Below are 12,602 nucleotides of genomic sequence, written 5' to 3'. Positions count from 1 at the left end.
GCTGTTGTACTCAGCCATGGTGACAGCAGTTTTCCTCAGCCTGCCTGCTCTAAGTGCAGCATGAGGTAGAAATGGGTACTGAGAGACTCTGCCTACTTAAAATTAAGTTATATAAGTTGACCCAAATGTAAGGAAATACTGTTCTTAAAATATTGACAAAAGGGATTTTCTACTTTCTGGTATTTGGTATTAAGCATTCACCATATGTGTGATGCTGTGCTAGGTGATATGTCTTGTGGCCTCACAATACAGAGAGAAACTATATCAGCCCTCAAAGTGTGTTATAAACCTTCTTACCTGTCAGGAAACCATAATCTGCATTTAGTTGTGTAGCAGTCAGCTACCTAAATCGTCATTCTACAAGCCTTTATCCCTTAGCATCTTATACTATTTCGAGTCTGTCACTAAAACTATAAACAGCTCTTTATGCTGATTTGAGTGTACAGGGTCTCTGCCTTCGGGAAACTGAATCAAATAATCTGAATAGCAATGTTGAGGTAAAATGTTTTAAGAAGCAGAGAGACAAAGTAGCTACATAATCTGCAAAACAAAACGAAAAACAACCTCCTGAATCACTTTCTCATTTCATTCTTTCTAACCTCAAGTCAGCGCTTGACTCAAAGTTATAATGCACTCTAGCTTCAGTGAGATGCCCAGGTGTTCTATTTTTGGCTGAGAATGTTAGAACTTATGGAAATAACCCCATTTCCCTTTCTCTCTTTGTCCCAGTGACCAAACAGATCCCTTTAACCGTAGTCCCCTCACCATGGACCAGATCCGGCCAAACACAGAACTAAAAGAAAAAATCCAACGATGGCTTGCAGAGAGGAAACAACAACAAAAGGAGCAACTTGAATAAATACTGTGACCTAAACAAACCAAACACCAACCCCAGAGTGTAGATAAACAATTGTTTGTGGTTTCTCTCTTTCTGATTCTGTTCCTTTTCTTTTTCTTTCTTTTTTTTTCTCTGCTAAATTAGAGAACTGCTCATGCTCAAATTATGATAATTAAGATTCCTAAGAACTTTACAATGCTCTCCTGGCTTGCAGGAAATTATACTTATTATAGCATCACCAAGTTTAGAAATCATCACTAATTTTTACTCTTTGTTCTCTTCCTATTCTTTCTTCTTCCTTTTTCTACCTTAAATTACATTAACTTCAAATACTAAAACTTCCTACCACCTTACTATTTTTCTTGCAAGAACTGCTCAAACATCTTTAGTGAGCACTACTTTTAATTATATGATGTCACATATTTCAGTGACAGCTGATATCATCAGAAAGACTTGTGTTATCAAGGTATTTACTAGTCTTCCTGACTCAAACTTCAGCCCTTTTCCATGTTACAGAATAACCTTTCATATAAAAGCAGATACCTTGATGTTTGAGTAGACTTTTGAATAAGATGACAGATGATATGAAAAAAAAGGAATCTTATGCAACTTCTGTTGGTAGTTCTTAATTTTGTGTCACCTCATAACTCAAAGATACCGTGGAGGACAAACACTCTCCAAAGGGGTTGTCATTACCACAGAAAATTTAGCCCTACAATATTTTTAGGAGGATTGGTAAGACATACTTGCAGTTTTGACACTTTATTCAAAAAATTTTGAGGTGAAATAATAAAGGGGGCTGTTGGGCCCTTTTTATCTTATGGAAATCTGTTGCTACAAGGACTAGGCTTGAGTAGAAAAGTTAGGCAACAGATATTGTAACCATGAAAAATGTCATTTTAAGACACTAATATCAACAGTATAGCTCAGTATATATATATATATATATATATATATATATATATATATATATATATAAATACACCATGTGCTTTTTTATATTGGTCTAGTGTAAACTGAGTACCACTTGATCGTGTCTCTTCCATGGTAAGATGTATGCAGTGTGGCCGTGTTTACTAACACACTTATTCTAGACAAAATTCTGAGACCGTAAAATATATATAGTTAATGTTTGTTTGGGCTTGTGACCTGACTTCTAAGAGCTGCTTCTAACTCAGCCTTAGGTCATCAGTTAACAGAACAAGAGTTTGAGTGTGACCTTGTCCATGAGCCATTTTAAATATCCACTTAGCCCTATGTAGTTAGTAGGTGGATGGGCCCCATTTGTACAAGTTGAGCTTGAGCTCCCTACTCAGTTGTGCAGCTTAACATGCTAAGTGAGGCACAGTCCCCTATGGACTGTCTATATCACTATCCCTCGAAGCCTGAAGATATCCTAAGTGACAAAAAAAGTGATATGATCTAGAAATAGGAGTCATTGCTTCATTTAGAGGACATTATTTTTAACCATGGCCTCTTTCAGATAAGATGGTAGTTTGATGATATTCCAACACAAGTTGCTATAAGCAGTCCTTGATGTGTTTTTGATGGTATTACCTAGAAAACGCCAATCAGAGGGCATCCCACAGTAGATATAAAGTAGATGTTGCTATTGCTGTGCTTATAAATGAAAAAGGAAGTCTAGGACTCTTGCAAATGCCAGAATGTAAGATATTAATTCAGTGTGCTTCCTGGGCCTTTAAGGTGTGAGTTGACAGGATTTGTTTATTTTCTTAAAATGAGCTTCATTTCGTATTTATTATCTTCCTTCTCTGAGAATGAACTGTATATAAAATAAGCTTCTACCTACTTGCATTTATCTTCCAAACTCACTTTAATAGGATGTTTTCATTTTTAAAAGAAGTGGGGGAAAAGACCAGAGTTTTGTAGGAGAAAATAGGAGGAAAAATGGGCACAAAACCTCAGAAGGCAGCTGTTCCCAGCAGCTTTCTAGTTAACAACCTCTATGCTGCCTCTTGCATCTGTGTCTGTATTCTACTTCTGTATTTAGTCTTCAGATTGTAAGCCTTTTCTGGCAAGCTTTTTCTTTTAAGCTCTTTTCCTGAAACTTTTTATGAATGGCTATGGCACCATTAATGCTGCTAAATATCTTGAAACTCATCACAAAGGCAAGTGCGTAGCTTAAGGCCACTGTTGGTAAGGAAACCATGTGGCCTCGGTGCCTTTTTTCTTTCCTTGAAGTAATTTGAGAACATCCCAAAAATGAGACTAAATTATCATCTTGGTACAACACGGTGCTTATTTGCACCTTGAAGCTTAAAGAGGTGTTGTGTTGTCTGGAACTCAGAAGCAGCTCTAAATCTTCTAGAGCAGACTTTCTGACAGAACCTAGTTTTATGTATTGGCTTTGCTGGAGTATGATAGGAAAATGAAGACTCTAATCAGCTCTAGTATTGCTTACCAAGAGGGTAATACTAAACTTGGAAAATTAAGTAGATTTTATAAAGCAATCTGGGTTTTTTTTTTAAATATAGTTTTTAATGGATATGTGAAAACCAAAAGAACATCAGAGGTTTTTTAATGGTGCAGGTAAAGGTGCCAGTTGCTGTTTGGTCTCACACTCTACAAAAGCTTCATTACTTTATTTGATGCTGGTTGCTAAGCAGCCATTGCCCAGAGTATAAGTCTACTGGGTGCCTTTACAAGCCAGAGGCTGATGCTGCACTGTTGATGTCATGTGAGGAAATAATGCACATGCTCTAACTGCTAAACAGGAAAACCTAGAAACAAAGAAAATGAAGAACAAAACAACAGAAAGGTTGATTGAAGTAAAACTTGATCAACGTAACTGTATTTTGAAACATTCCAGGAAGGTTACTTCTCGTCCAACTTGCCTGGGGGTGTTTGTTCAAAGCTTGTATTTAATAAATGAACACCTGACTTACAACCTTTGTTATCACTTCCTTTATTACAGTATTAAAAGCTAGTGACAGTTTCAGAAACCCTTCTGAAAACTTAGAGGACTCGGACCTTCACTTCTTTTTTAAGGTAGTATCAAATGTGCATGACCTGGCTGACCTAACCTGCCTTACCAGGCTTCTGGACTCTGGAGTTATCTTCAGAAGATGAGTCTCAGGGCCTTTTTTTTTCCTAATCAGTTCACTTTGGGCTTCACTTTTCTTTATCTGGCCTTAAACCCCAGGTCTTTGATTTTAATCATTCACTATCATGTTCCCCTTTCTTGCCCCTTGTTTCTATACCTCTGCCACGTAAGACCTCAGCCTAGATTAACCCAATCCTTCTCCTCTGCTCCAATATCCAAGCTACAGACTGCTGTTGAAGAAAAACGACACAATCTTTAGAGCGATGCGACCACAAACTTGTGGTCTCTAACACTGCCCAACAACCCTTCTGTGTGTCCTTAACTTCAACAGCTATTCCAAACTTTAACCTCTTTCCTCAGATTCTCTCCCATCCTCCCACTTGCCCTTCACACTCAGATAACCTTGCCTTCCACTTCACTGGAAAGATATAGACTTCAGAATTTCCACTTTCAAACTTCTCTCCCTTCATCCCATCTGTGGAAAAGGCCTCCCAGTTCCAAGGCTAATCCCTCCAACCTTTCCTGCCTCATCAGGGATCTTGTCAATCCCCCTTCTCTATCTTCAGTCTCGGCCTTGAGTTCCACATCCTTAGTTGGTTTTCTGACTTGTAGTCCTTTATAGCCATATTTCTTCACTCATTCACTCTGGCTTCTATCCTAATTTTTTGAAACTGCTCTAACTAATGTTTCCATATTGCTAAATTAACTTTCCCATCCTTAATTTGACTTCTCTGGAGTATTGGGCAACTGAATCACTCCGTCACTGAAACACTGCTCTTGATATCACTCCTAATTTTTCTTTCCACATGTAACCATTCCATCAGAGTTTTACTTCTGCTCAGGCTTCCCCAGGCTACATTACTTATCATTATGTTTTTCTCATCAAATGCCACTTCCCTACATATATTTTTTCTTCCAGTCATATTAAACTATAACATTCCAACTCTAGTATATAGTTCTGTTATACATCAACTCAAGGAACTCCTTCTCCAGGAAGTCTTCCCAGATCAGCACCATGCCTAATCCCATAGTGATGCCCCTTTTTGTTTACATTGCAAGCTCTTCAGATCCCAACTCTGTCACTAGCTATGTGGCCATTTATTAATCTCAGTCTTAAATGGGGACACTAACACGCACGCTTTCTTAAATTCCAAAATGCCTGGCAAACTGGAGGCCCCCAGTAAGGGTGACTTTGTTCCTCATATCTGCATAGTTCCTTGTCGCTGATTAGGGAATTATGGGAATTGGATTCCAATCCTGATACAGGATGAGGGGGAGACCGGGATTACAAAACATCAGCTCAAGAAAGGCAACGGCTGAGTCAGGTGACAGGCTATATGGCACCTGCTCTGCCCCTAACTTTACATGTTTGGCCTAGGACCGTCTCAGCCTTTGTAAGGAGATCGTGTTGGCCTAGAAAAAATCTCAGCGATGCGTTCCACCCCTAACTTCCCACGTTCCCTCAGAAAAGAGGCGACAGCGCTTTAGGCACAAAACGGGAGGTAGCCGCCGCGGCAAGGGCGGGAGATTCACGGCGCATGCGCCTTTCCTCCTCTCGCCGGCCTTCCGGAACTCCGTGAGCGGCTGCCCCAAGAAATGCCTGTTTCTCTGCGGAATCCCATTGTTCTCCACGTGTTCTCTGATCTCAATTTTTCATATCTACTTTCTCCTCTGTGCCTAAGAAAATAAGTTGACCAATTAGATTCCGGAAAGATAGTAGGACACCTAAATATTTTGGACCGGCGCGGAAAGAGGAGGCCTGACCTTGGAAGCGGAACGGGGTCCTGCGGCGGGTCCTTCCGGGGGGTGACATTCAGCCTGGCGTTCGAAGCCGCGGGCTGTCTGTCCTAGAATCATGGCCCAGTTTGTCCGCAACCTGGCAGAGAAGGCCCCGGCGCTGGTGAACGGTGAGCGCAGCGGTAGACTGCCGAGGCGGGTATCCGGGCGGACGGGGAGGCCTGCGAGGAGACGCGGGCTGTCGTGACCCGGAGGGCCAGCGGGAGCCGGGGCGGGCTGGCCTGAAGGTGGGGGAGCGGGAGGGAGGTTTGCGGCTCGTCTCAAAGTCTTCCGCTCGCCTAGCCTGCAGTTTGGGTTCTCTGTACAGCCTAGAAGTTCTAGCGTCTAACCGCGGCAGTGGAGGGAGGGAGTGTGGAGGGAGCCCGGAGCGGCCCAGCAGCCGCCGCCATTACGCCCCCTTAGGTCTCTAGCAATAGGAATATGGAGGGTATGGTTCTGTTAGGAGAGCTTGGGAAAAGAAAGGTAGAGACATGTGAAAGTACAGAAATTCGGCCTCCTCAGGTTGTCAGGTTCTCGATGGAGTATTTGGAAGGCTACAGAAATTTTAAGGATGAGTGAGCTTTTGAACGTTGACTTTGCTTTCTGTTCTTGCCAGATTTTGAGATACTTTCCGTTTAATTTGAGGGAAATTTTAGGTGAATTGGACTTTATGGACGAGTACCCCTGCTCCAGTAAGCGTAGAAAGGGATGTGCATAAACAGTAATCTTTATTATTATAGCTTAGCATTCATGGAGTTTTTCCGTTTGAAAAAGCTGAAGCCTTATTGGTAGATTGCTGTATCTCAGAACAGCCCTGAATAGTCACAGCCCTGAGTAGTAGTAGTCTCTTCTGTCCATAAATATTTCAGTTGCTTGCTAGGGAGCTAACTATTCATTTTATTCCCGAAGTAAGATAAGTTAAATTGCCGGAAGCTTCTTGAGTAGATGGGCTATATTCTAGTAAGCGGTTGAAACGCAGATTTCTAAATAGCTTTCGCTCAAATTTGATTTTATGCAATGTGAATAGAAGGAATTTTTTAAATACATGTAATATTTTCGAATCTATTTTACTGTGATTGTTGTTTTCTTATTCGTTCTCCCCTCCATTTCCTCCAACAGCAGCCAAAAAATGAGTTATTGAAAGCCTTACAGGGCTAAAAACTATAAATCCTTGATTCTCTCCTCCTACAGAACCCCACAGTCTACTAGTTTACACTTTCCCAAAGAACTTAAATTTGCAACTTTGCTAAGATCATCAAGGCATCTGTTATGATAAAAGTCCACAGATTTACATAAAAAGAGAAAGAATAGCGGCTTGGCTTCATTCTTTGGACTTTGTGGATGATTTGAGGCAAAATTTTTTAAATTTCAGGTGGGCTTTTTTTTCCTAACATGGCTTTCACATCTTTTAGTTGGTGTGTGTTGAGAGATTGCAAGCTAACTTTAGTAATAAAATCCAAAAAGAAAAGTAATATGAAAGTAAATTTTTTTATCATGAAATAGATAAACCCTTTGCTGTATTATTGTGAATAACTGAAAGATAATAATTGTTATTCTTCCAGAAGTTCTCAGAAGGAAGAACTCAACTGGGGTCAGAGTGTTAAAGTGGAAATATATTTTGCTTTATAACATAACTCAGTGTATTAAATGTAAATGTTAAATATCTAATTAAAATTACTATGTCTGTTAATTCCCCTGGGAGACAAAGAAGCTTACAGAAATAGTAATTTTATTGTCGGACTTTCCCAGAAAGGCCATGGAGTCTGATTTTTTTTTTCTCTTTACTAAATTTGTGACTTCATTTGGGTTTCACCAGTTTTTCCATTAATCTTTCTGATCCAGGAGCCAGTCCAGGGTACCACATTGCATTGAGTTGTCAGTCTCCCTAGTCTCCACTGGTGTGTGACAGTTTCCCAGTCTTTCCTTACCTTTCTTGACAGTCTTAAGGTATATATGGAGGTGTCTGTCTAGGTGTCTTATAAAGACATTCCGCAGTGTGGGTTTGTCTGGTGTTTTTCTCATGATTAGTTGAGAGCTATGGGTTTTGAGAAAGAATACCACAAAAGTGAAGTAACCTAATCACATATCAGTATGTACATGTATCCAAATAACATCACTGGTGAAATTTGCTTTCATCACTTGGTTAAGGTAGTGTTGCTTGGTTTCTCCACTGTAAAGTTACTATCTTTCCCTTTCTGTGTGCTATTCTTTAGAAGGGAGTAACTAAGTCTAGCACCGTGGGGGGAGGCAAGCAGCAGCCGCCAACAGCAGAGATTCCATCTTCTGTAGGAGGGAGTATCTGCGTATATTTAAATAGCATTCTTTTTTTTCTTTTTTTTTTTTTTGTGAGGAAGACCAGCCCTGAGCTAACATCCGTTGCCAATCCTCCTCTTTTTGCTGAAGAAGATTGGCCCTGGGCTAACATCCGTGCCCATCTTCCTCCACTTTATATGTGACGCCGCCACAGCATGGCTTGACAAGCGGTGCGTCAGTGCACGCCTGGGATCCCAACCTGCGAATCCTGGGCCACCGAATCAGAGCTCGTGAACTTAACTGCTACACCACCAGGCTGGCCCTTTAGAATTCTTCTCTAAGAAAGATTTGTCTCTTCTTCTCCACTTATTTATTCAGTCATTTATTGTATGGACTCGTGTACACATTTATTTCATACTTAGTACCTCCAGTAACGTGTTATTTATTTTGTTGCTCAAGTTGTTGCAGCCTTGGCCATTGGGAGCTCTTTCAGGTTGGCACCTCTGTCCCTTCGACATGCTCTAACTTTCTGGGTACTGGAAGGTGCTTCAGACTCATCTTGTATTTTCCCTGCCCCAGCCTTAGAATCAGCCATTTCTCCAAGGAGCCCTGGTTCCTTTTATTGGACAATGGTATTTTGAAACTAAGATCTAGGCACTGGATATGTTCCTTGCTACTAGACTACTAGAATATCATTGCTTCTAGGCCCTCTCAGTGGACGAGGATGTGTGTGTGTGTGTGTGTGCATGTATACTAACCCATGTGTATAGGTGCATACATACAATTGTTTCTATCTTTGCCCATCTGTGTTTCGTGTGAATGTCTCCAACTCTAATCCAGTAGCTAGGGATTTATTCTTGCTTCTTTTCTTGCTGATCTGTAACTACTCTCCCCTACAGTGAGAAACCTGACTCCCATAATCCACCATTCATTTACTTATGTTTTGTTCATCCCTTGTATACATGTAAAGCAGTTTCAAACTTTTTAACCTATACTCCCTGAGAAACATATTTACCAACTAAAGTACAGCATTTGTGTACAGTGTAGTAATTTGTGTTTTTTTTTAAAGGATGAAATATCTGTGTGTTGAAGATAATTTTAAAAACAGTTACACAAGACTTTGTACTTTTTGATAGCCCCATCTTACAGGAATTGGCAGTTCTATTTAGAACTGTATCTTAGAGCTTTGTGTCTGCTTAAAGATTTACCCATGGCCCTGAGCACAGAGGATGATGGAGATAGTAATTCTACGAGTAGTGAAATACCCAAATTCAAGCAGTTAATAATAGGAAAAGTACGAAGAGCCTTGGATAATCCATCTCTGAACAATAGACACTTTATGGATGTTCATGCATTTGTCCTATTTTTATTAGATTTAGTGGTGTAATTTTTTTGATAAAATGCCTTTTTTCTCTTGCTGAAATCACTGCCATAGTCTCACATCTACCCCTGGTTGTTAAGAATCTTTTTTTTTCTTGAAATAGTAAATACTTTGAGGAATTTCAGTTTACTAGTAGATTCAACTTTTGGCTGCTCTTAACAAAACATGTAGGTTTTATTTTTATTGTTTGTGGTGTTTTGAAAGAGGAGCAGCTGTGCTTTTGTTAAAGAAAGATTTGATCCAGCACATATTGATGAGGATACCAAAAATGGGTACTAATTGGTATAATTCCATCTGGATTTGTGGCTAATATTGTGACAAGCTTTAATCTTATTTTTAAGGATGCCATTCTACATAGCTCCTTCCCTCCGCTTCTGCACCTCTTCCCTCCACATTTTGTGGTCTCTCTCCCAAGAAAATATGGTTACATTGCTGCTGTTTTCTTGTTTTTGAACCCAACTGCTGGTAACTTGACAGTTAACTAGATTTGCCATTCATAAATGAAGTAACAATACTAGCTGGCCACTTGTGGAGTTCTGGTGTAATTGAATGTGCTTATAGCTTCCTGCTTGATTGAACTTCCCTGTGACACAGGTGTTCTGCATCTTTAAAAGCCTCTTGTTACCAGGGAGCAGCTTTGACTTTTCACACCGGGTGTACATTTGGTACAAGCAGTGAATGAATGTGATGCATGAATAAATATTTGTGTCCAGCCCACACATCTGCTTCTTTCGGTCTCTAGTGAGTTCATCCTGGTTGTTTTGTTTTGTTTTGTTTTCCAGCTGCTGTGACTTATTCGAAGCCTCGATTGGCCACGTTTTGGCACTATGCCAAAGTTGAGCTGGTTCCTCCAACCCCTGCTGAGATCCCCACAGCTATTCAGAGCTTGAAAAAAATAGTCAATAGTGCTCAAACTGGTAGCTTCAAACAGCTCACAGTTAAGGTAACTATGGGCTAAATGAAAACGTATGTGCATAACAGAAAATGTCCTCCCTTGGGATTTTTCTGATTGTTTTGATTAATATATGTATTTTCCAGTTAGGCTGAAACCAACATACTGAGAGATAATCTCTTTCTTGACTGCCGAGGAAGATATACCTTTCTGATTTTGTCATCTGGGTTGAAATAATTGGGCCATTTTATGTCTTAGTTTCCTATTAGTCTTAAAGAAGTGAGCATTTTTACGGGGCAACTTTTTTTTCCTTTCCTATTTTGGTTAGTTTACTAAAACAAGATGGCTTACTTGCTGATTCTGTACTTTTTTCATCTGTAGTCCTGGAACTATCCCCAATTTGGCCAAAAGATCTCTTGGACTGTATCACAATCAGGCAGCTAACAGTCATTTGGAGGATAAAAATATCAAAACCTAGCGAGTATATAATATGATGTTAAGGGTTATCGAATTGTGTGAAGATAAAATCTAAAGGCTGTAAGACTGGAACTTGAACTTTATGTTTGCTTGCTTGATCCAAGCACAGGATGCAAAAAGCCTAAATAACTAAATTATTGCTGACTTTAGAACCTACATCCTGGAAAATATGGTTATTTTTCAGGAGACTTCCAATATTTCTGGTCTGATTTGAAGGGGGAAATTCACTTCCAGGTGCTAAAAGGAAAAGGCCCAATTTTGTCGTGAAAAGGTATTTTTTTCAACTAGAGTTTCAAGATGTATATTTGCACTTACATGAAACACTGCTTTCTATGTACTTTTTCTCTTCAGGGCAATAAAACATTGATCTGTGAAACTGAATAATTACTGAATACTTGTAAAGAGTTAAGCCAAGTAATAAGTGAATGAAAATGATGTCTAAAGGAGAAGAAAGAGACCTTCATCTTTCAACAGATTTTCTTTGGCCAGACAGAAATGTCTATTCAGAGACTTTCCTTCCTATAGCCATCCTTTCATATGAATGCCCTGTCTAAATGTGTCAGCTGTTTCCAGGATGTGGGTTGTTTTAGGGCTCATAAAGTGTCTCATAAACTAATAATGAAAGGGTTAAGTCAGTTCAGGTCTTTAAAGAATGCTTTGAAAGAATTTATAAGCTCTGGACTACTTACCTTACATAATTGAAAGTTCAAGGGTTCCCAGCAGTTGAAAGAAGTTAACATCACTAATTCTTGACTTTGATTAAAACTGCCCGCTAATTTGAATAGCATCCTTATATTCTCTGTCACTTAATCCTGGAAAAGAATAGTTTTAAATACGTAAGAAAAAAATTACATTAAAATTTGTGCTGCTTTTTTCAGGAAGCTCTGCTGAATGGTTTGGTGGCCACTGAGGTGTGGATGTGGTTTTATGTCGGCGAGATCATAGGCAAGCGTGGCATCATTGGCTATAATGTTTGAAGACCAGTCTTTAACATCTGTTTATATTTGGTTTATTATTTGAGTGTTGTTGGACCATGTGTGATCAGACTGGTATTTGAATAAAATAAAGATATTGTGTCAAAATCAGTGTTTTCTCTATCAAACACTACATGGAAGGTCACAATTTCTCTTGATATTAAGTTGGGTTGTCTTTTGCTTTAACACATTAATACAGCTCTAAATGCGTGTCTTTGCTTAGCCTGAAATTAGAAAGGATATATGTGAATATACCAACCTGGTACATACATTTATAAGGATAATATTTTAATTTGAAGGTTTGAAATATATCTGTTTTATTTCCAAAAAAGTTGGGGAAAAGGCCCTTGAGAAAACTGAACTTGCTACAGTAGGAGAAATAGTGATACCATGTGCCAGAGTGACGTAGTTATCATGTCAGTAGTATAAAGAATAAAATTTGGATGGTTTCTCTTTGTTAAAATCAGAGAAAGACCTTTTTGACAACACTTTTGTCTGTAAATGTTGAGGTAATTCGTGGTATTTAAGTATGTATCTTCATAACATCCTTAAGACCAGGACTGAGTGAATGAGAGCCATGACCTACATTTTTAAGCTAATTTGATTTGCGTTATATTATTAATCTGTCCAGTTTTATGATTTTTAGAACCAGTCTTTGCAAAAATATAATACCATATGGATGTTTAAACAGGGTTATAACTTAGTACCATCCATGGGTCTAAATAGTATAGTATGTCCTGAAATAAATAGAAGTGGTTGTTATCAGTCTGTCGTCTTTAGCCATTTTATTGAGGATATAGGAGAGAGAATCATTCATTGGCTTTTCTGGGGATCTTACCATCTTTGAATGGCTCATTGGTACCTTTCTAAATCCATTGTAACTTGTAACTGCTGCAAAACTTGCACTACCCGCTGATGATAACCAAAAGATGCCTCCATATTGGAAA

General features: G+C 39.2%; 2 protein-coding genes across 4 annotated transcripts in view; both read left to right on the top strand.

Annotated features, from left to right (window-relative positions):
- Positions 1 to 3,746, top strand: part of UBE4A (ubiquitination factor E4A) — a 33,510-nt gene extending 29,764 nt beyond the window's left edge. For all 3 annotated transcript variants that reach the window (XM_058545109.1, XM_058545108.1, XM_058545106.1), the window contains one exon: positions 730 to 3,746. In XM_058545109.1, coding sequence (XP_058401092.1) covers positions 730 to 859 — 130 coding nt within the window. In that variant the 3' untranslated portion in view covers positions 860 to 3,746. The remainder of the gene's footprint in view (positions 1 to 729) is intronic.
- A 1,781-nt stretch (positions 3,747 to 5,527) lies between these two features.
- On the top strand, positions 5,528 to 11,766 carry ATP5MG (ATP synthase membrane subunit g). Its single transcript, XM_058545110.1, has 3 exons — positions 5,528 to 5,809; positions 10,095 to 10,255; positions 11,560 to 11,766. Exons 1-3 carry the CDS (start codon positions 5,758 to 5,760, stop codon positions 11,656 to 11,658), a joined length of 312 nt encoding a protein of 103 aa, XP_058401093.1. The 5' UTR covers positions 5,528 to 5,757; the 3' UTR covers positions 11,659 to 11,766.
- Positions 11,767 to 12,602: the final 836 nt, after the last annotated feature.

Source organism: Diceros bicornis, chromosome 7 (assembly GCF_020826845.1).
Source record: "Diceros bicornis minor isolate mBicDic1 chromosome 7, mDicBic1.mat.cur, whole genome shotgun sequence".
Taxonomy (NCBI): domain Eukaryota; kingdom Metazoa; phylum Chordata; class Mammalia; order Perissodactyla; family Rhinocerotidae; genus Diceros; species Diceros bicornis.
This window is presented reverse-complemented; position numbering and strand designations above follow the sequence as displayed.

What these genes read in the sequence shown, in the direction of transcription:
- ATP5MG (XM_058545110.1), top strand. Translation starts at nt 5,758, where the DNA reads ATGGCCCAGTTTGTCCGCAACCTGGCAGAGAAGGCCCCGGCGCTGGTG. An exon ending in GGCCCCGGCGCTGGTGAACG is followed by an intron (nt 5,810 to 10,094) that starts GTGAGCGCAGCG and finishes TTTGTTTTCCAG; the next exon opens with CTGCTGTGACTTATTCGAAG. An exon ending in TCAAACAGCTCACAGTTAAG is followed by an intron (nt 10,256 to 11,559) that starts GTAACTATGGGC and finishes TGCTTTTTTCAG; the next exon opens with GAAGCTCTGCTGAATGGTTT.